Here is a 20,451-nt window from a genome sequence, read left to right on the forward strand (position 1 = left end):
ACAATCCCAAGTTTTGTTTATGGAGCATTAGGGCCTTTTTTGGTGCTTTATTGACAAAAGGCGAGAAACCACAATTGGGGTTATTCTAAGACTTGGAAGTTGCTTCCTTCTCACACCTTCTGATTGTCTATTAGGAGAATAACAGTGGCATAAATTATCAGCGTAACGTTTCAAGTGCACACTTGAGGACCTCGATGCCCTCCACACGAGAATGTCCTTTATAACCCAAGCAGTTCTCAAAAATGTTTTAGATCAATGATGAATTAAATGGGTGCTTAAATGAGGACTGAGAAAATTTGGAGGTAGATGACCATGTTGAGTGTCATTAAGGAGGTTATTGTTATTCGTGGTGTAAGATAAGATGATGAATGTTCGTTGGTTTGTCTTTCGATGGTGTCAATTTCAGGTGTGGACCACGACCTGCAATATATACTGCTGGTTTTCATAAGGTAACGGGATCGATGGTCTACCTGTCGCTATTTGTAGCACGTTGGTTTGCTGTTAATGGTATATTTCGATTTTTTCATTATATTCTAACTATCACGAGTTTCGCTCTATCCGATGCTCTTGGGATGAAATCATATGCGCAGAGCTTTTCGTTCCTCGAGCCCCTCGTTTCTCCCCGTACACACTTGCCTCCATGCACAGAGAATTTTGTACATGACGACATCATCTTATTTATTGCTGTATTAATATTACAGAATGCTCATGTATGTGGGGTTTACAGTGCACTGAGGTGTCCTTAATTACACTTTTTTTGATTTCTATTTTTTCTATTCGTTTCGAAATAGTTATTTATAGGTTTTCCACTTAAAGGGGAGGCGCGGTGGCCTCATGGTTAGTGCGCTCGTCTCCGGATCGAGCGGTCCGGGTTCGAGCCCTGGCCGGGGACATTGTGTTGTGTTCTTGGGCAAGACACTTTACTCTCACAGTGCCTCTCTCCACCCAGGTGTATAAATGGGTACCAGCGAACTTAAATATTCCTATTCGCTTCATGCTACAGAAACCGGGATAAGCTCCGGCCTGATGGGCCACTTGGCTCGCATGCAGACTTTACCTTTACCTTTACCTTAAGATAAAAGCGCGATAATTTAAATTCCTGAGGCCCAGTACATACGTCGCATTTCTGCCGTGTTGAATTCAATTCAACGTATTCAATTCGACAGAAATTCGACGTCTGAACCGGCTGCCGCATTTCTGCCGCACGTTCGACTGGTCTTGTCGTTTTATCCGACAGAAATGCGACACCGATTCAAACGTCGAATTTCTGCCGTGTCGAATCTAATACATACACTATGTAAATGTTTTGAGCATGCGTAAATTTTGGTCCCTCCAAAGAAAAAGAAGAAACTTGGCCATTCTCGACCCAATGCAACCTGAACATATTGCAACACATACTGCTGCATTGTCAGCCTTCTCCTTCTCGTCCCATTAGCGAATAATTTTTCGCAAAATTTAAGTTCTTTGTCACAGTATATTAATTCGTCCGCGATATTGAATACTCCGCTGACCGACATACCCGACAGTATTAATTCTGAATTAAGTTGGACATAAGTGCGACGTATGAATCCACAGTCGTATTTCTGCCGCTCTTAATTAAATTGAATTCGGCACGGCAGAAATGCGTCGTATGAACTGGGGCTGGGTTTTTTTTTTTTTTTTTTTTTTTTTTTGTAGGCTGTTGAGTCTTGCCATAGAAAATAGTTACCGAATAGGTTTTTGGCTCCTCCTTTTTCGAATTGTGCCAACTTGACGAATTTTGCTATAGCTTGCGACTAGGCTCAGCTTTGAGTCACACGTGCAAGCGGCGAAGAGCGAAGCGAAGTCTGTGCTCCAACCTGAGCCTGCTCGAAGGCTAATTTTGCAGTAGCCCTACAATCATCTTTTAGCTATTCAAGAGAAATCGGTTCTGTATACAGGAATATGCCTGCGCGTATCTGTACGGTTTGGTTTGTGGACACGAGGGGTGTTAATGATATCGAAGTTTCGGTTTGAAATTTTAATAATTTGACATTTCGACCACGAGCATTCCTCGAAATAAAAGGAACTCCGGTGACACAAACTAAATCGGGTATTTTATCTAGTTAAAAGCTATTTGAGAGCAAAAAAGAGAGCAACCGATATTTAAACTTCTATCAAGAAATTTTTTTCACAATTTTTCTCGGTATTTCCTAATTTTGCTATAGGCCGAAAATTATCTTTAATTCTTGCTATTCAAGGGAAATGTTCTGTAGATAGGAAAATACACCTGAGCGTGTCAATTTGCAGTTTGGTTTGTGGACACGAGAGGAGTTAATGATAGCGAAGGTTCGGTTTGAAATTTGATAATTTGATACTGATTTTGACCACGAGCATTCCTCGAAATTAATGGACTTCCGGTGGGTACATACTTAATCAGGTATTTTATCTAGTTAAAGGGACGCTGTCACGTTATATTTGGTTAAAACTGTTATAAATTCACGAAATGATCCCTAAATTTATGTAATAAGAACTTAATTAGCTCTAACTAAATGATTAAAAGCGATTTCTTGAAGAAAGCAACATTTTTGCAAAATTTCAACGATTTTCGAACCAAACTTGAACCCTTGAAAAACTGACATCCCGGCGCTTTTTCAAAGCCAACATATCGCAATCCGTTTCCATCCTCGAAATCGTTAGCCATCCTTGCTTCCTAATGGGTTTTAATCATTATTCGAGTTCTGCTCTACAAAATAGCACCATTATTGTCCAGCTTCCAGCGATCGATATATATTATTTACATTTCCAAAATCATGCTAAAAATGGTGGCAGTGTCCCTTAAACAGCTCTTTATGAGCAAACAAGGAGAGTAATCAATTTTTCAGCAAGTCCCATAAAATCGCAATTTTGCTCGTTTTTTTTTTTTTTTTGACCGTCACTCTTAACGGAACTACCACAATAAGCCTGCGCTAACTTAAGTTTTAGGTAGCTATTACGTTAACGTTTTTATTTTCAGATAAACTTGCAGGAGTTTGTCAAATTTTCTTTGAGGGATTTGGTCCACGTTTTTAATACTTCTGTACTCACGGATGATACTCAATTAAAATCTCACAACAAGCTTCATTTTCCCTCTGCCTTTTTATTAACCATCTATCCCTTACAAGTATAACAACATTTAACGGAAAATGGTTTCTTTCCTGGCAATCTCGTCGCAGTTTGATGCTGTGGAAAGACAAAAAAAAACTTTCTGGAAAAAAAAATTGAAGGCACATATTGTACCTTACTACATAACAACCACTCTGTCAGAGAAATGCAATAACCATAACAAATTCACCATTAGCCAATCAGAAACCGTCTACTGTCCTGATATCCTGCGATATCGAGTCGCTGACCTTTTATGGTCTGAGGGGAACTTTCTACCTATTAACTCACTTTTAGTACGCTTTGACGGCATACCATGCTGCTTTGGCTCGGCTCGCTATGGGTAATTTGGTTCGTCCAAACTTTACCCAAACTCGTAGGATTCGAAAACTGAAGAGTGCCGAAAAAGACCGAAAACAAGTTGATAGAGCAGTCATATAGGTAGTGAAAAAATCTTAAAAATATATAAATAGGAAGGACCAAGAGGAGTTGGTGCCACACATTACACTAAAATCTTATAGGCCCGAGACAGAGGGCCGGCCTTTAGTTACATAAATCGGTTTTCATCGAGCCGGCGTGGTTTACTTGTCTCGACGTTGTTGTGAACTGAAAAGAAAATTCAATAATGCTATCTTATAAACGATCCTTACCTTTCTTTCTAGTTGCGGAGACATCTTTTTTTGCATGCCCTCTTAGTTTCAAAGTTGTTGGCATTGCCGCCGCATCCACCATAGATGAATATTTCGCATTTTCCGGCCACTTTGTCAAAATAATAGCGTGGAAAATATCCACGACACGGACCTGGCTCGCTTGGTAGGTTGCAGATATTTTCTCCTTGCGCCACCATAATACCTAAGTAGCATATAAGGAAGGAAAATATGAGGTTCTAAGAAAAGAAATAAACTGCATCAAGGAATATATCAAGGACATGAGGATAGAAAATTGTGGTGGAGATATGAAATGAAAGAAATTAATGAAATGATCTTCACTGCGTTATGAAGTAAAGAAAGTTTCGTTTTGCTTGACTCAATTTAGCGGTCTCGCGCCAACACAAGATGTTTGCCGAAGAATATATCAAACACATTTTGTATTGTGTTGAACATATCCCCTTTTAGTTTACAAAAGGCTTAAAACGGACCGCAAAAGCTTAATGTTGCCTCTTCCTTTTGGGTCGTCAAAGCTATCATCCAGGTATTTAAAAGTGCCTTTCAATACATATCGTACCGGTGTATCAGTGACGAGGTGGTGCGGAAAACCTTTCTCGGGTGTGAAGTTAATGATCTGGGAATCTTTTAGTTACAAACCCTCGACCAATTCCTGGTGTTTAGTAACCTTGTTTAGATTATTTCCTGACCCCTGATAGAGGTCAAAAAATGACAGACCAACTCAAACGGACACTGCTGGCTTTAGTATGTCTTTACTTACCTCCAATGATAATGATGATGAAAACATCAACAAGACTTGCTCTCTTGGCCATTATTGCTACAATTTCGTTATCGAGTCCAACCTAACCGAAGTAAAATCGACTTACAAATAGCAATATACTTGTGTAATCTAAAATCTTAATTCGCTTAGAGTAATAATACGATACAATAAAAATCTATTTAACGCTCACCATTTAATTTATTTATTTTTAAAAATATGGTGGTTTTTCTACAAAACGATAATATACTCAATATAATTTCTTGCATTCCATGGATGGCCAGCAAAATGTGCTAATTTTTACATGTTCAGTGGTAAGAAAAGCATGTGAACAATTGTCCAGACCATAAACAATAGAAGACAAAAATGGCCATAAAATGTCAAGATGTTGGTCATTTCACCAAGTCTATTGAAATTCACTAGATTTCTCCTTACATTATTGTATCCCTTCATACCTTCCATACCCCCTTAACATGAAAAATACTTTTAAACTGTTATTTTTCAATCTATAATCACTCTTCTGGAGATGATGCTTTTTTAATGGACCATAGTTGATAGGTGGTCCCTTTACCGACTATGAGTGGACTATCCAATAAGCTTTCGACCAAAAGTTCGTGCACGGAATACATTTCAAAGTGAACCAGTTTTGTGTGTGGTTTGATTGGTTTTTGGTGTTAAGAGCACTATTGGCATGGTTTTGGGGGCTGCCACCCGCTAAGGCACTATGGAACTAAGGCACTATTAAACTAAGAACTAAGGCGCTAAGGTGTAAACTTTAACGTTTGTTTAATTAATTCATTTCAAGTAATTAATTAGTCTAGAGGCAAGGAAGTGGTGGGGGTGGGGTGGGAAAGGTACTTGTTTACTCTATATAAAACATGTTCCACCTACGCCGGTTGAGTATGACCATCGCAAAACTGTACATTTGTTTCAGAAAACCCCTTGCTCTCCTTTTGGTACTATTCTCTTTAGAACAAAACCACTTTGCTCTATAGGTATGCGCAGATCAGTTAGCGTTCGTGCATTTTATCAATCTCGTTCCCAGAGTCTTCGTTCCCCGTGACCAGCGGTCGGAAAACGAGAGCTCTGAGAGCAACCATTTTGAAATAAGCGAATTCTGGTGATTCTGCCCATCCGGTTTCACTGCGCAGTCTGCATCTATGGCGCATCCCTGAAATGGTTGCTCCTAGAGCTCTCGTTTTCCCACCGCTGGTCAAGGGGAACGAAGACTCTGGGAACGAGACTGGTATTTTATACATTTAAGCGGAGGATACATTGCATACGGGATGACACACACGTGTTTTCGTTATGGTAGAACCCAACATGTAAGACGCATGCTTCTAGCATCGTTAGTGTTATATACTGTGTTTCCGCGTGCTTTTAGTTTTATACGCCATGTAACCGAGGACGGCAGTTATTTTTCAATTAGCGACACTTCTCCCTTTTTAGAGCAAAACTGAAACGTTACCGTGGATGCGTATTTTTTAGACAGACCAAAACGTTCCCAAGTTAGTGGCTTTAATACTCTTCAAATTGTAAATTTGTGACAAAAGAAACCAGGAAAGTGCTCAAATATTGCTGCAGACGCCGTATCATCTAATGAAAGCGCAAATTAATTTAATCAGTCTCTGAGGAGACTCGTCTATATAGTACCGATGTAGAATATAATTAAAAGATATGATAAAAAATGATTTTATATTTTACCTACGAATATTGCGGTACCCTAAAGTCGTTTACTTTGTTTATCACTGTCAAAGCTATCACGAAACTGAATCTAGGACAAAAAGATAAATTCGAATAAAAATTTAAAAAATTAGCCGTCGTGGTTGACATTCTCCAGACGACGCAGAATTTGGTCATTCCTCGTTGTTGTTTTACAGAGGACGGCAAAGAATTTACCAAGAATTATGACGCACGTGCACAGCCATTGTTCTCCTCATTAAACCTTTTGTTCAGCGCCGTTGCCGTTGTCGTCGTGGTTTTCTTAAGCTCCCTAATTTTATTAGCTGGAGTATGGCCGCCGTGTTTCGCGACGTGGTCATTTTCTCATGCGTCGAAGTCGCCCTTCGGGTCGCCGGAGCTTCGTTACTAGTAATGACCACCAGAGGACTGATTTCATATCTAAAAACAATTTGAGTGGGATTACCTTGAGAACAAGACATATATAGGTGAGCGATTTAGTTTCTTACCCTTCATCCTGAATCTTGCTCTAGATTACATACTTTTGTACGTTGCAAGTTTAAATCATTATTGTCGGTCCGAGAAAGCAATAAAAAATGCTGCAACTGCGAGCTCGACACGCGCTCATTCGTATGTTATTAAATAATCTCTCTTCTATTCATTTCATTTTCAAGTTCCTGCCAAGTTAAAATTGCCCGACAGGTATTACATGCTTTATCATCGTTACTTGACCAATTTTACGCCTTGATATTATTGGCACATTTGACATTTTGCCTTTTTCTTCAGTCGAAACTCAGGAAGTGTCAAAAATTGAGTGAATGTCGACATACTGTTAGTTTAGTCAACTGGAAGGTCCACAGTTGAATTTCTTAAGACCGCCCTTAAGACAATATAATTAAGCATTTCAATAGACCAATTTTGATATATTAAATTCAGCCTAAAACAATAGACCTCAGTACGAGGCTCTGGGGAATAACTACAGAGTTTGTGGGGTTTATTCCCCAGAGCCTCGTACTGAGGTCTATTGTTTAAGGCTGAATTTTAATATATCGAAATTGGTCTATTTGTAGAATATACTTCGGACAGTGGGTTATGTTGACAAGAAACAAGAACAAATGCAATTTCTTCTTGACTTACAGGAATCCGTTCTTTTACCACCAAGTCGACCAACAATAGCGCTTATGAATAGTGTCATCAGACAAACAAATTTCACGACCAAGGCTTGCTTTCAAAATGCAAATTAAAATTTTTTCGTGGACAAATTTCCTAGGCAGCAATGATGAAAAGAATACCCTCGTGAAAAGAACACGAAGGTACCCGAGGTTTGAGAAAATTTATCGCAAATGAGGCTTGTCAAGTAGCCGAAGTGTCGGCGTAAACTTTATCACATACTGTTGTCTAAAAACTCATCAAAATAAGACCTTGAGGAAACCTTTTTCGGTCTCATGTTTCTCGTTAAAACAATATACTTTCCATGCCCTCCATACCCTCTTAAACGGGAGAAAATATTGATACCTCTGTAATCCGTATGTTGAGATGATGTGTCTTCAGTGAGGTGTTTAAAGAACTTCTGACGTTTCACCGAAATGTTGTGCTCGATATATCTTTCTTTATTAGCTTCGTCAATAAATTTGCCGCTCCTCACAGCATTTGGAATTATTAACGCAACGGATTCACTTTTGCAAAATATTACTAGGATAGTTTGTCTCTTCTGATTCATCTTTGATATTTTAAGCTAAAAACCCTGGACATCATGCTGATTTACAGGCGCCATTTCAATTTTTCAAAATCAGACTAGTTTTCCACACATTTTATCTCTGAGACGAAGTCCGTGGCTCCATTTTTTTTCCATTTCTGAAACAAGTAATTCATTATCTGTCCGGCGCAGCAGAAGCTTGAGGGAAATCTATCGAGTAGAACATTTTCGCGGGAACGTCCCTGACATTATCACATACCGATCTGTCTTAAAACTGTTCAAAAGATTTAAAGATCAAAATAATTATAAGACCTAGTGAAAACTTTTTAACCATTCATATTTCTCTTTAAGACAATATACTTTCCATGCCTTATATTCCCTCTTAACAAGAAAAATATTGATACCTCTGTAATCCGTATGTTCAGATGATGTGTCTTCAGTGAGGTGTTCAAAGAACTTCTGACGTTTCACTGAAATGTTGTGCTCGATATATCTTTCTTTATTAGCTTTGTCAATAAATTTGGCGCTCCTCACAAAAGACAGTTATTGTGATTTGCGGCCTTTTTTATCAAAAGTGAGCTGCCTCGAAATTTTTAATTAAAAACTAGCAACATATTTTGCTGCCCATTTCACTCCGTAGAAACCATTAGGGTTGTTTACAAAAGTGTACAAAATCGATCGCCAAAGGTTCTTGAGTTAGACCAATGCTGTATCATAATTAATCTCCAAGACAGGTAAATAATATCGACTGATTATTTCGGATGACCGCTTTCAATAACTTAGCAAGCATGGTCGCCTTGTAAGCTAAACAATGGAATAAAACAGTGAACCTACATTCTCAATTTAGCATTTATTTCAATGGAGACAAGCCAGAAAGAGAACTTGGTCATACCGACACGAGCAGACTTGTTATTGAAACGTTTTCACACCTCGCCATCGATGCGTCGTCATGCATGAAGTTGATGCATACAAGGACAGATTTTAAGTGACACACCACGATTTGACACTACTTTGAGAAATAACAGTAAATGTAAGTCTTGGAACGCGCAGATAGATGAATCACTGCGTTAAATAGTCGGGAGTTTAAGAAAACCACGACGGTCACGGCAACGGGAACGTCACTAAACAAAAGGTTTAATGAGCAGAACAATGATTGTGCACGTGCTTTATAATTCTTGGTACATTTCTTTGCTGTCCTCTGCAAAACAACAACGTGAAATGACCAAATTCTGCGTTGTCTGGAGAACGTGAACGACAACGGCTAATTTTTTAAATTTATATTCCGAATTTAACTCTGTGTTCCATATTCAGTTTCGAGGTAGTTTTGACAGTGAGAAGCAAACTAAATGACTTTAGGGTATCGCGAGATTCGTAGGTAAAATATAAGTTCATTTTTTAACCGACGTTGTCCTTTGCGTCGCCGTCGTGGTTTCTTAAGCTCCCTACTATCGACAGAATGTGCCGCAACATTACTATCCTTTAGATACCCTAGTTTTATTACTAAGCGCGCATCGATGCATAACGTGGCGGGTGAATTTGCGTGCGCAGTAAGGACGGTTCGATGACCCCTATTTTTCTTTTGATGGATCATTTTTTCTACCGATTTAATTTCTACGTTAAGCGAAAAAATGAAGGAAATCTATGGATTAGAAGTTTGAATTTTTGCCAAATCGTCATCGAATTCCGTATCTGTGCGGCGGTTTCTAATGCCTCTTGAAGGGTTAAGGGCCTGTCCAAAATTAAAAGTAAATGTTTGGCGACCAAACATCATCAAACATTGTTTGGTGACCAAACAGGCTGATGTTGAAGTAAGTGGCCAAACGGTTAAAACATGTTTGATCAAACACAGATCAAACTATAGATACAAGCCGGTAAGCAAGGGTGGTACGCATGCGCACGCCAAACAAGTTTGATACCGCTTTCCAAACGAACAAAACATCGCCCATCAAACACGAGAACAAAAGAAATGTTTTAAGTTGTTTGATAGAATGTTTGATGGCCTTCAAATTTTATCACAAACGACAAAACACGATCAAACGCGGTCAAACACGATCAAACACGATAAAACAGAATCAAACAGAATCCAACAAGGTGGCCAAACGGTAAAATGTTTGGTCACCAAACAATGTTTCATGGTGTTTCGTCTCCAAACATTTCCCGTTTCCACAGCCCTTTATTTGAAAACGTTGACAGCATTTGGAATTATCAACGCAACGGATTCACTTTTGCAAAATATTACTAGGATAGTTTGTCTCCTCTGAGTCATCTTTGATATTTTAAGCTAAAAATCCCGGAGACCATGCTGATTTACGTGCGCCAATTCAATTTTTCAAAATCAGACTAGTCTTCCACACACTTTACCTCTGAAACGAAGTCCGTGACTCCATTTTTTTTCTATTTCTGAAACAAGTAATTCGTTATCTGTCCGGCGCAGCAGAAACTTGAGGGAAATCTATCGAGTAGGACATTTTCGCGGGAACGTCCCTGACATTATCACATACCGATCTGTCTTAAAACTGTTCAAAAGATTTAAAGATCAAAATAATTATAAGACCTAGTGAAAACTTTTTAACCATTCATATTTCTCTTTAAGACAATATACTTTCCATGCCTTATATTCCCTCTTAACAAGAAAAATATTGATACCTCTGTAATCCGTATGTTCAGATGATGTGTCTTCAGTGAGGTGTCCAAAGAACTTCTGACGTTTCACTGAAATGTTGTGCTCGATATATCTTTCTTTATTAGCTTTGTCAATAAATTTGGCGCTCCTCACAAAAGACAGTTATTGTGATTTGCGGCCTTTTTTATCAAAAGTGAGCTGCCTCGAAATTTTTAATTAAAAACTAGCAACATATTTTGCTGCCCATTTCACTCCGTAGAAACCATTAGGGTTGTTTACAAAAGTGTACAAAATCGATCGCCAAAGGTTCTTGAGTTAGACCAATGCTGTATCATAATTAATCTCCAAGACAGGTAAATAATATCGACTGATTATTTCGGATGACCGCTTTCAATAACTTAGCAAGCATGGTCGCCTTGTAAGCTAAACAATGGAATAAAACAGTGAACCTACATTCTCAATTTAGCATTTATTTCAATGGAGACAAGCCAGAAAGAGAACTTGGTCATACTGACACGAGCAGACTTGTTTTTAAAACGTTTTCACACCTCGCCATCGATGCGTCGTCATGCATGAAGTTGATGCATACAAGGACAGATTTTAAGTGACACACCACGATTTGACACTACTTTGAGAAATAACCGTTAATGTAAGTCTTGGAACGCACAGATAGATGAATCACTGCGTTAAACAAGCAGACTTGTTTTTAAAACGTTCTTGTAACTTTGAATACCCCTCCGCTTTTAAGTTCTGACGGTTACAGGTCCAACTACCTGTAAACCAAAAATTGCATTCAGTTATAAACCTACGGATATAGGTCCCCCTCTATCTTTACTTGTTTTGAATTCGTTCTATTATGGTGTTTTAAAGCTCAGTGAAAAACAACAAGTGCAACTATAGCTCGTTTCGAAGCGTTTCTTTTTCATTTTTTTATTCCGGTTATAGGCTTCCTGGGAGATACGTTCCTCCGTTTATAAGCCCATCTAAAAGCCCTTTAGAAGTTGTATAAGCCCAGGGGTTATAAGCCTATGTCACGGCATTTTTACAGACCGGTCTATTGTTAGGCTTCTTTTCATGCGAAATAGGTCACTTCCGGTCTACGTCAGCGCGCATCGGTAAATGCAAAATGGCGGCCCCAGGTGGACATGTCGACATAATAAAATACGCCGAATGCGCCAATTCTGTCGCCGTTTTTCTCGTTTTTCTCTTCACGTTCAGTCTCCCACAATCCTTTGCCATATGTATCACACTTTCAACTTGAAGAGGGAAAAATTATCGATCGTGGTGACTCATCGTCAGCGAAAGTCGGGAAAAGTCGAAATGACTATTTCGTAGTTTTCTTATTGATCAAACTTTATCCCTTTTCGGACGTTGTTCCTGTGTTTCATAATGCCGTAAAAAGTGGTTGATAATGATGAAGCGGCACAATTCAAGCGATGACCATGGTCGAGAATGTCAAAACAAGGAGCCACGCAAGCAAGATGTGAACGAGTCTTCATCCTCGACCACCTCGACCTCATAAAAGACATTTTACGTCGCAGGATTGCACAGAAACAAGCCCAACAATACAAGGAGCTTGCTTCGAAGGCTCAAGATAATTCCACACTTACCTCCTGGGCTTCCAACCCTTCGAGTGCAGGTTATTTTTGTGAAGTGCGGTCGATATAATATTATAGTGGATAGTGATTTATTCCCGTTGCCGGCGGAATCAATGGCTTTCTGTCATTCTGTGACTGGTTTTTTGACAATTTTGCTCCCAATGGCAAATATTTTATCAGTCCACTCCGCATAAATGGAAGTGCTTATTAAATCAATAAAGCATCCTCAAGTTTTCCAGTGGAGGGAATTTGTCTGCCCTATCCTATGGTCCTTTTCTTGGGAAACTGATCGATAGAAAGGACATGATACAGAATAGAAATTCTGAAAAGGGTTATAGGGATGTGGTTTCGAATATTAGTGGCGCTTCTGCTGCTAATGTTGCATGTTCCACAAGCAACTTGGTGATACCCTGTCGAATTGCTTCTGCATTTTCACTTTCCCAACAAGCATTTCCCAATTCCCAATTTGAGATAGGTTTGGCAGCAATGTATGTACCCTAATTGCAGTGAAATTTGGGGCTTATTGCTTCCAGAATAAATTAGATTTCTCACTTCTTTGAAGACAAATTCCAGATATGTGGTTTAATTCCTTTGTTAATGTCATCTGCGATGGAAATGAGGTTTATGATGAGCTGTATAGTAATAATACTGTTTATTTTGATGTAAACTGGAAAGGATTCAGCGAAGAGCCTCCGAGTTTATTCAAAAAACTGCTGAGGACTGACACTCACAAAGAAAATCTAAACTTGTTATCTCTAGGGGACAGACGTTTTTTGTTTGATGTATTGTTTTTCATAGAGTCCTCAATGGGTATATTAATATAGACATATCCTCTTTTATCAAATTTTATTCACGTTTTGAAAGATACCCCTTGAGGGGTAGGGAAGATGTTACAATGAAGAAGAATTATGTTAGGACTGATACTTTTAAGTATGGCTCTTTTAATAGGATTGTTGACATGTGGAATGTGTTACCACTGTCAGTTCGTCAGGCTTCAAGCATTTCTGGTTTTAAAAATGAAGTAAGGGACTACTTAACTTCAAGAAATGTTTAATTTAGTTGCTTTGATGGATGCTTTTGTTTTGTAACTTTTTGGTGCTTATATTTTTCTTTCTTTCTTTTTTCTCTCCTATTCCTTTTCTTTTATCAGGTGGTCTGCCTAGCATGGGGATTGATGTCTCTTTTGCTGACAATCCTTATAGCACTTTTCTTCTTCTTTTTTTTCTCTATTACATCTATCTTTTCTAGTATATCTGTGTTACCATTGGCCATTAAATTGTAATAAATAAATAAATAAATAAATGTCGCAGATGTTCTCAATGCAGTAGGGAATTTATTTAGTGTAGAATCAGCTGATCAAATTTTTGCATTCACAAATACTAATGAATTTCAGGATTTAGTTAACCACATCAATGGAGTGATTTAGGTATCACATACAGATAACTATGGTGTGATGATTTCACAAAATATGCTTGTAGGGGTTTTGGTCAAGAGCAATGGCCTTTGTGCCATTATTAATAGCCATCAGCATCCGAAAATCCAAAGTTGTATCAGACATTTTCCGACCCTGAATATGCCAATGGACACAGGTATAAACCAATTCATGAACAAGGCTAATAACTGCATGGACCACTTCGATGTTGCACTGTTGACCGATTAAAAATCTTTCAACAATTAACCGCTCCTGGGAAGACTTTCCAGTTCGAAAACTTGATAGTAATTTCATCCATGCTGCTGATAATACAGCTTTCCTATTCCGCTTATCTCGTAGCTTAGAGCAGTCACTCACAAGTGTTGCCGGCAAACTTGCGACAAAATCCAGCGATGAGAAGTCCAAAATTCGCTTTTGTTCTTCGCTAAGCATGTGCTTTGTGAAGCGTTCCCTTTCTGAAAATAGCTTCACGCGTGGACTGTCAGCAACTTGCGGGCGAATTTCAGCATCCACTTGAGCGGCGTCTTGGGCTGAAAATACCCAGGAGCTCAGTTCTTCCATTTCGTCGTTATTTAAACTAAAATTTTGCTTCTTGTTCAGTTCTTTTGTTGTTGTTCCTCTGTTGCTTTTCCCGTCGATCGGGGCTGGCTATCGTTCTTCTTCCTTTTTGAACCTGACGGACACGAAATCGAGCTCGTATCAGGTTGATCTTAATTCGTGCTTTCTTCCGAACTACTACTTGGCGAGGAATCTACACTAGAAGGACTACAACTATAAGAGGATTCCTCACCTCTCTCCGCCATTTTGTTTTTTTCTTCTCCCGGTGAAATGATGACGTCAGTTAAAAATTAAGTCCGTGCTTGTGATTGGTCACTGAGTTTTATAATTCGCGGTAAATTCAAACTAAAAATAGATCGGTCTGTGAAAACACCGTGACAGGAATATAGGTTAGTTGCTTGCTCCAAGTGATGGGCTCCTGCACAATGCTACTGGTCTCTTTCAGTCAATACTTTGTCAGTTGTAGTTGGTAGAGTGGAAGTGCCTGGCGCTCGTAAGAGGACCAGCATGTCGACTTGACATAATAGATGATTGATGAAAGTTGAGTGAAAGTCAACTTAAGACTGAACGTCTTACCTCAAAACAAGAAAAGAAATTTAACTAAAAGTTGTCTGAGATTTCAAACCCGATAGTGACTGTTACATAGAAACCGTTGGTGTTTACTGTTGTTGTTTATTGTTTATTTCACCCTCATCGGCGAACTGCGAACCCATATTTACAGGAGTCTGCGTTTTTCTAATAATCAGCAAAACATAAGAAATAAAAAAAAAATTCTCGATAACTCTGTGACAAATGCTCAGTTTCGATGGTGACATGAACACGATGTTATGAGATAAATAAAGAAATAAAGAAAGAAATAAATAAATAAATAAAAGATTTACAATATTTAGAGAGGAAGCCCCATCAGCCTTAGCTGGTTTTCATGTAGGTTCTCTATCATGGTCGAATTGGAATTTGGAGATGCTGGTTTTTGTCATGCAATCGTCGCTTTGTTTTACCGACGTAAGGAATCATAGTCCCAACAACTGCAACAAACGACGATCAAATGACAGGAAGAGCGAAGAATTTCAACGCACAGTTAAGTTTTTTAGTCCGTACTTGTTTTTGCTTCCTTCTGAAGCATTGCCTTACTGGAGAAAAAAAAACAAAACTAAACAAAGGAGAAATCATTCAGGAAATGAATAGATACAGGAAAGAAGCTTGTATAATATTCACTCTTAGCAGTTCGCTTTTCGCTAAAGCATTTAGTTCTTTGCCATTATTAGTCCGGTGACCGAAGCCCAGTCACGTGCAATGGGCAATACCACAGACACGTAAAAGCTCAACCTTCTTTCCACGATGTCAAAGTCGATGCCGAAAGGAAAAGACATGTGGAATATGTTAACAAATGGTGCAATCTTTTCTGCGTTCAAGCATACACACCCGCTCACGTGCACCGTTCGCGGTAGATTCACTCTGGTCAATAAGCGTATATTTCGAAACGGGTCGTTCCGCGAACTCAAAATAGAATCGAATGATTTAGCGAAGGTTTTACTAGAATCAAACCAGAAATCAAATCGGTCGTCAATGAACAGAAAATGTGGACTGAGTGTTACTAAAGACGAAATTTAAGAACATTTACGAAAGTTTTAGGTGTTCGGGACGTTACGTCGCGGACGTTACACCTCGTGAAGTTAAGTAAATCATTTTGAAATCGTTCTTAAAAGCCAAACCATTAAACCCCAAGACCATATTTGCTCTAGTTTCACCTAACAAATATTTTGAAAAAGACAGCAACTTTCAAGTGGGTCGTAAACTATTCTGAAATTTCAACAATAGAAGAGGCTCTGCCATTCTGATGAACATAGTCATTTATAACAGTTCTTAAACCCTTTTATGTTTCCTATTATTTTCAAGAGAGTTTTTTTTTTTCACAGCTAATTGCTCTGGAATTTCAAATGGTCCATAGATAAAGTAAGAAACAACAACAGAAGTAGAAAAAATGTTTGAAAAGTGGACCCTTTGGTTTTCCCTTGTCTAGGCCAATAATAAGTGGTTGTGCAAACTCTGTAAAGAAACCTTGAGTTGAACAAAACTGCCATTTTTTCTATTCTCGTCAATCTCGTAAATTTTATTAAAGTTTGATGACGGTTTGGGGTTAATAGATTATACACTGACCTTTCGGTGCTAAAATCATCTTCCTTAAAAGATTAAAAGGAATCAAACACGATATATTACTTGTACGTTGGCCCAATCAAAACACCGGACAATATAAATGTCTCCTTGGTTACTGTTCTAACGCTAAGCACGTGACGTCCTAACATCACGTGACGAGCAATAGTGATAACCTTTGTATGACCAAATGGCGAGCAAGTGTTGATTAAAACTCCCCTTTCTTCGTATTCATTTAACGAAACTTTTGCGGTCCCTCCATTTCCGTGTGTTCGAACGGCAACAGCGAAATTTCTGGCGTCAGTTCTACTTTCAAAATTACACTTTTCCGAAAACGCGGTTAATGGTATTAATATTGCTAATTTCAGGAGAGAGTTTGCCAGATGCGATTGCCATCCGCAATATGCATCGGTTCGAAACCTTTGGATTTCAGAAGGCTGAATCTGGTCCTCTGGATAGGGCCGAATAACTGCTGTATTCACCGATCCTCTCTTGTTAGTGGGAACTCTTTGTACCACCTCAAATCCAATATTGCCGATTTCTTTCACCTGAAGACTTCGAGTCAGTGACATGTTCTTGTTTAGGTCTGGAGTCATCAGGGTATAGCACAGAGGATGGTCACGAAAATCCTGTTGATAGTTCTTAGACACGGGTTCTGGAAGGTCTCTGAATTTCAGCGGGCAATCTGGCAAAATGATTATATCGCCTACTGAGGGTAACGAATGTGTTGGGACAGTTACTTTGACTTCTTTGGAGGTCAATACATTGTCCATTATACTTAACATTAATCGCCTCATATGGTTTATGATCATATAAGCGACTTGAGCATGACTTATGATACTCACGTGATTGCCATCAGATGTAAACATCTTTGGAAGCTTTTTCCCTATTTGCAAAGGACTAGAACATAAGAAATTTCGAAGACTAACAGTTGTTATTCCATAGTTTACAGCGAGTATATAGTTTGTCCGTGGTTTTCCAGGTTATTGCATACTGGAATTTGTAATGCACCTTGAACAAAATTAACGTACATAACTGCAGGCGAGGTTCTTTCGCTCAGAATCTCTCTGGTCAATTGCTCCAGAGGCAGGGTCATAGGAAATCTGGAAACTTTTAAATGAATATAATCATTGACGGTGAAATCCAGAAGTGCAAGATTCATTTTAGTGTTTGGCTTTAATAAAACATTGTAGCAAAAGGCGGAAAAGTTGCTGCCGGTTCCCCCTATGGCAAGATTATGAAGCTTAAAAACGGAACCTGTTATAGGCTCTACTGTTTTATGCCACCAGTCGCTGAACACCCGGTAATATATACCTCTTAAGTCTTCATTATCAAGAGTCAAGCCTCCACCTGCAGAAATCGAACCACCCATTATGGCCACGTTGACATCTTCTCCATTTAGTGATCGCAGGATTACATCCCTCAGGCGATTTGTTGTGTCATATCACTGGACTACTCCACGTGTACTGTTCCACCCTGGTAAAGTGATGAACAAATCCTTTAAGGATTTTTTAAAAAGCCAAATTTCGAGCGGATTTCTTTTAATGGCAAGCTTGAGTTGTTTGAGTTTTTTCTTAGTCAGTTTGCTGCTTATAGTTGAGTCAGTGTCGGTTCTATTTTGACGTTGAAATTCCAGTTTCTGCCTTCCCGCCATTTCCATGCCTTCTACTTGAGGCCAGTGAATGATTTAAGCTTTTAAAATAAACACAGCCAGCAAAAGTCCGTCTAAAACATCGAATCGCAGTTTTTGACCTTTCATAAGCATCGTCTTTTACAGCCCAATCAACACTAGAGTTTTCGTCTACGCGACTTTTCACCTAGCACAATTTCATCCAAACAGGTTTGACTTCTCGTTACTTTGGTTAAATTGTTATTCTCAACAGTTATCATGTGTCGGAGGTGAAATAGATATCGCCTGTTTAATGGCTATAGACACAACCACCTGTTAAATGAGAGTGCGGTGCAATAGCTCTAAGAGGTAGGCTGTCAAGGCCTTCAGAGCTGCAGTCATGCCTTGGTTGCAAAAGTAACTTGTTTCTATTTCTCCTGTTATTTCACTATACTGTAGTTTTCGGCGGTGTAACTATAGACGGAGGAGGAATGCAGTGCTGTTGCAGGTTATAGAAAATATCTTTATTTCAGACGGGTCAACTGACATCAAAAGGCAGGCAATGGAAAATTATTTAGACATACAATAATATGCAATGCGTGAATACGAACACCAAAATCTGATTGCATTGAGGGAATCTGTAATTAAGAAAATGACGGATTAAACTTTTTCTTTTTTTTTTTTTTGCCTCTTTCCCACTTTATCACGACGTCGTGGTGTACAACCCATTCAGCTGTAGCTTTGTCTTTTCTCAGTCTTTAAATAGAAATTCAAAGATATTTCTACGGGTGGAGCAGGAAGCGAAAATTCCATTTGTTTCTATTGAGAGCACAATTTTGTGTTTTTTGAGGTCGGGTTGCGAAAATCTCAAGGAAGAAAGAGGCGGGATACAGGATTTTAATTATTATAGACCAGCAAATGGATCATTGATGCAGAGTGGTATTGGGTTTCCATCAATGAACGGCAAAGAAGGTGTAACCTGACAAAGTATTGCACAATGGCATCGTTATAATTAATATCACCACCAGTTTGGGAGGGAAGATCGGCAAAAGGTGAATGAATAAATTTACTAACATCGAACTTTGTATTCAGCAATTTGGTAGTTAACTCTTTAACGATTTGCCAGACACCTGTTTTTCATCCGCGAGATAATGCACATTAAGGAGTTAAAGGACTCTCCAACCACCGAACTCCAATTAGAAACTCTGGCTCATATTACCGCGACAAAAGATCACACCTCGACCATTTGCTTCACAGAAAAGCAGACTCAGAATATCTGATTGAATCACCTTTCCTTTCATTGATACGAGAACAAAGAAAGGAAATTAGAACAACATGAACAAAAAGAAGCGTGAATATTTCTATTGTCACTCTTGAAACTATTGAACTTCAAAATGTGGCTCATTTTCTGCTACCCATTGCCTGACTAACTTCAGCCCTTTTATGTGATTTTTTTTCATGACTACAGAATCTTGATTAAAAAATTTGAGTGGGATCAGGATTCCAGGGATCTGGACATTAAGAAGAGCGGAACTGTGAGATAAATAGGAGAAATGAAGGGAAGGGGGTACCTGAGAACCCTGACTGAGGATTCTCGACTCAAATCGATTGAATATTGTTTTAATGTTTACTCGAGTCATAACTTTCTTGGAAATGACGCGTTATCCCTAGGGCTCTCTCCTATTGACGTACTAGTATTATATTGGACCCTCTCTAGGCCAGGTGCAGCATAGTGTAATATTCTACCCTGGGTATTGCTATTCATGACAAGGCATTAAGTTATGCATGGGGAATCAGTCTGGTCTGGCCAGAATGCTTGTAAGAGCTCCTTCAATGATTACCTTCATAGAACTCGATTGAAAACTCGATTTAGGACTTCGTCTTACACTGAGCCTGCTTCGCGACCTTCAAAACGCCGCCTCGCGGCCTAAAACCTCGCAGCTCGCTTTGCTCGCTTAGCTATTCTACCCTGAAACTCATGAGGTCGACTTGTGGCAAGTCTAAGAGAAAGCGTTCATTTCACCTATATTTATTTATTTACCACATATCTCATAAAAGTAAAAGTGGAAATGGTGTTTCCTTGGCTTGCTTGTCGATTCCGCACAGCAGCATGGTACTGAATTGAAAACTGTGGAATTCAACAAATAGTTAACTACATAATGTCGTAGGCATACATATTGCACCTAAATGTGACCAACACCCATGATCAGTATGGAAAATGCATTCTTAAAAATGTTGGTTGTGCGAATATTTTCAGTGTGTTATTTTAAGAGTACTTTGTAGCCTTGTGTGATACACTGTGAAAAATTTAACCAAGCTCCCTAGACATGTTAGTAACAAAAGTTGATTACACTCAATTGCAAACTCCTTATGATAGACATCACAAAGTGTACTCATTTGCAAACGTTCACCAAAACCTGCCATTGTTCTGTCAAATAATAAGTAATACGAACAAGTAGAATAACCCGGTCAAATATTTGTTTAAAAGTACCTATTAGAAAATAGGCCCTTTTCGAGTTGTCTTTTGCCTCTGTTTTAAAACCAGTTCTCGTGCAAAACCTTTTATATGAAAATGAGTTTGAT

At 38.8% G+C, this 20,451-nt stretch overlaps 1 protein-coding gene and 2 pseudogenes across 3 annotated transcripts; 1 reads left to right on the top strand and 2 right to left on the bottom strand.

The window, feature by feature from the left end:
* Positions 1–3,077: 3,077 nt before the first annotated feature.
* On the bottom strand, positions 3,078–10,595 carry LOC149112729 (PI-stichotoxin-She2a-like). Of its 3 annotated transcripts, none has more exons than XM_089290674.1 (4): positions 10,544–10,595; positions 4,525–4,606; positions 3,750–3,951; positions 3,078–3,180 (listed from the first exon to the last, which is right to left on the bottom strand). In XM_089290674.1, the coding sequence occupies exons 2-3, from the start codon at positions 4,574–4,576 to the stop codon at positions 3,758–3,760; spliced, it is 246 nt and encodes an 81-aa protein (XP_089146800.1). In that variant the 5' UTR covers positions 4,577–4,606; positions 10,544–10,595; the 3' UTR covers positions 3,078–3,180; positions 3,750–3,757. The 3 variants fall into 3 exon arrangements, with proteins under 3 accessions (XP_089146800.1, XP_089146798.1, XP_089146799.1); XM_089290672.1 differs by lacking the exon at positions 10,544–10,595 and adding an exon at positions 8,302–8,372; XM_089290673.1 differs by lacking the exon at positions 10,544–10,595 and adding an exon at positions 7,717–7,735.
* A 1,611-nt stretch (positions 10,596–12,206) lies between these two features.
* On the top strand, positions 12,207–12,942 carry LOC149112730 (uncharacterized; annotated as a pseudogene).
* A 3,057-nt stretch (positions 12,943–15,999) lies between these two features.
* On the bottom strand, positions 16,000–18,260 carry LOC149112731 (uncharacterized; annotated as a pseudogene).
* Between the last annotated feature and the right edge of the window lie 2,191 nt (positions 18,261–20,451).

Source organism: Orbicella faveolata, unplaced genomic scaffold, assembly GCF_042242905.1.
Source record: "Orbicella faveolata isolate gen_17 unplaced genomic scaffold, um_ofav_v1 contig_2, whole genome shotgun sequence".
In the NCBI taxonomy this organism is placed as follows: domain Eukaryota; kingdom Metazoa; phylum Cnidaria; class Anthozoa; order Scleractinia; family Merulinidae; genus Orbicella; species Orbicella faveolata.

Excerpts from the sequence above, each read along its gene's own strand:
- LOC149112729 (XM_089290674.1), bottom strand. The coding sequence starts at position 4,576 with ATGGCCAAGAGAGCAAGTCTTGTTGATGTTTTCATCATCATTATCATT. Across the intron at positions 3,952-4,524 it reads CATCATCATTATCATTGGAG|GTATTATGGTGGCGCAAGGA; the intron begins GTAAGTAAAGAC and ends TATGCTACTTAG.